Genomic DNA, 2,447 nt, shown 5'->3' on the forward strand with positions numbered 1-2,447 from the left:
TCCCTTCACATCTGAGTTAAAAAAGCTCAGAGTTGGCAATGGCCTTGAATGAAGATGTACTTGAGCACCGCTCAGCCCATAATTACATGTCTAAGATTTTGATGCTGCCTTTGCCAGTAAGGTTACATACTCTCAAGTGGTTTATGTTAATAGACCCCAAGTTGACCTACACCAGTGGTTTTCGACATTCCGTCCCTTTAAATACAGTTCCTCATGTTGCTGTGACCCAATACAATTATTTTCGTTGCTACTTCATAACTGTCGTGTTGCTACTGTGATGAATCGTCATGTCAATATCTGACATGCAGGATGGTCTTCGGCGAACCCTGTGAAAGGGTCGTTCCACCGCCAAAGGGGTCGCGACCCACAGGTTGAGAACCGCTGCTCTAAGAGCAGAACCCTCCTCTTGGCCGGATGCTGCATAATCCCTCCCCTATTGGCATCTCCTCAAGGGTCCCCGCCCCCAACCCCGACCCCACAGGCTCTGACCCCACAGGCACCCCAGCAAGTCCTACTCAAGAAAGCAAGCGCTAAGCCACGCCCCCGGCCAGTCCCAGGCCCCGCCCTTCTCTTAGGCCACGCCCCCAACCCAGCTTACCCCTCCCGGACTCCCCTGGTCCAACTCACTCGGGGCTCCTTGTCCTCTGCATCCCGGGCCCAGATGGGAGGTCGGCATGGGAAGCGGAAGTGAGCGGCCCCGGGCGGCCACGCTCTCTGGAAAGCCGAGCCCCTTGCGGCGATTCTAAGCTGGGCCCCTCGTCTCTCGTGTTCGCCTCTGGAGGACCGCCGGGGCCGCCCGGGCCCTCCCCCGGCTGGGGGCGTGCGGGAGACCTGGGTCGCCCACTAGCGAGTGAGCACAGAAAAAGACAACACTCCTTGGCACCTCCTAACAGCCCTTATTCTCAATGCACAGACAAAGGCACAGGGACCTACACAGAAAAAAGGGGGGGGAGGCAGTGCACGATCAATCATTGTGTCCGTTTTGCAGATGGGGAAACTAAGGCCCGAGTGTGGAAGACTTGTAGAGGGCCACCAAGTGGGACCCCAGTGCCCCAGACTATGAATCTCCAACCTAAAGACTCGGCCAGACCCAGAGAGAGACAGTCGGAAGCCTTTTAAAAAAAAAACAAAATCTGACGTTGCAGAGAAAGACAAATATCACATGATCGCACTCAAATGCACAGACAAAGGCACAGGGACCTACACAGAAAAAAGGGGGGGGAGGCAGTGCACGATCAATCATTGTGCCCATTTTGCAGATGGGGAAACTAAGGCCCGGGTCTGGAAGACTGGTAGAGGGCCACCAAGTGAGACCCCAGTGCCCCAGACTACGAATCTCCAGCCTGAAGACTCGGCCAGACCCAGAGAGAGACAGTCTTTTGATCAAAATATTGTGTCGTGTTTTTTTTAAAAAAACTGACATGTGTAGGGGGCAACCTCTGGGTATAGACTTCTGAGGGAGCCAATCAGAGAGAGTGGAATATTGATAAGGGGCCTGGACAATGTGGTGGGCGGAGCTTAGAGGGAAAGACTGATAATTGGGAAAGCTGGCCCTGACCGGTTTGGCTCAGTGGATAGAGCTTCGACCTGCGGACTGAAGGGTCCCAGGTTCGATTCCGGTCAAGGGCATGTACCTTGGTTGCGGGCACATCCCCAGTGGGGGGGGGGTGTGCAGGAGGCAGCTGACGGATGTTTCTCTTTCATGATATTTCTGATTCTCTATCCCTCTCCCTTCCTCTCTGTAAAAATCAATGAAATATATTTTTAAAAAAAGAAAAGCTGGATTTCTTTCAACGCAGGGGCCTGAAGGAGGGAGTCTCTTTCGCTAGGAGACTGGTGATTGGGTGCTGAGGGCCTCCAGGGGAGGAGTTGGGGATGAACAGACACCCCAGGTTGGAGCAGCAGGGCCAGGTGCGTGGCCTGTAACTCACCCATCATCTCCCTCCGCGCGGGAGGCCCTGCCCAGCGCGCGTATCCATCCGCGCAGGTCCTCCAGCGTGTCCGCCGCCAGGACGTAGGTCCGCATGCCAGGATGCTCCGCCTGCGGGGAGAGAAAGCTGGCGACCCCGACCCCCGTGCCCTCCAAACAGGGGGGTGGCTCTTGGCCTGGCCAAGATCTTTGATCTACAATAAAGGTGCCCCAATGCCCTCCGCATCGCCTAGTGCACAGCGCATCGGGGGATGGAGGGACTCACGGTGAAGGTGAAGCGCCGCCCCCGGGGGGCGCCTGGCCCATCCGGCCGGACGCTGTAGCTGGGGAGCAGAACGCTGCCCAGGACGCTCTCCTCGCGGCTGTCTGCAAAGAGAGGGCCCGAGGTCAGGGGTCACACAGAGATCAGAAGGCCACGAGGGTTCATTCTCAACCTGTGGGTCGCGACCCCTTTGGGGGGCGAACGACCCTTTCACAGGGGTCGCCTAAGACCATCGGAAGACACATAGATAATGAC

The 2,447-nt window shown here is 56.5% G+C and overlaps 1 protein-coding gene across 1 annotated transcript in view; it reads right to left on the reverse strand.

The window, feature by feature from the left end:
- Window positions 1–2,447, reverse strand: part of PLEKHA4 (pleckstrin homology domain containing A4) — a gene marked incomplete at its 3' end in the record, with an annotated part of 24,224 nt that overhangs the window by 17,245 nt on the left and 4,532 nt on the right. Inside the window, exons 5-7 of the mRNA XM_015567964.1 lie at window positions 2,196–2,296; window positions 1,932–2,041; window positions 627–843 (exon numbers count right to left, since the gene is read on the reverse strand). Of these exons, the coding sequence (XP_015423450.1) occupies window positions 627–843; window positions 1,932–2,041; window positions 2,196–2,296 (428 nt within the window). The remainder of the gene's footprint in view (window positions 1–626; window positions 844–1,931; window positions 2,042–2,195; window positions 2,297–2,447) is intronic.

The sequence above is a fragment of the Myotis davidii genome, unplaced genomic scaffold, assembly GCF_000327345.1.
Source record: "Myotis davidii unplaced genomic scaffold, ASM32734v1 scaffold464, whole genome shotgun sequence".
NCBI lineage: Eukaryota > Metazoa > Chordata > Mammalia > Chiroptera > Vespertilionidae > Myotis > Myotis davidii.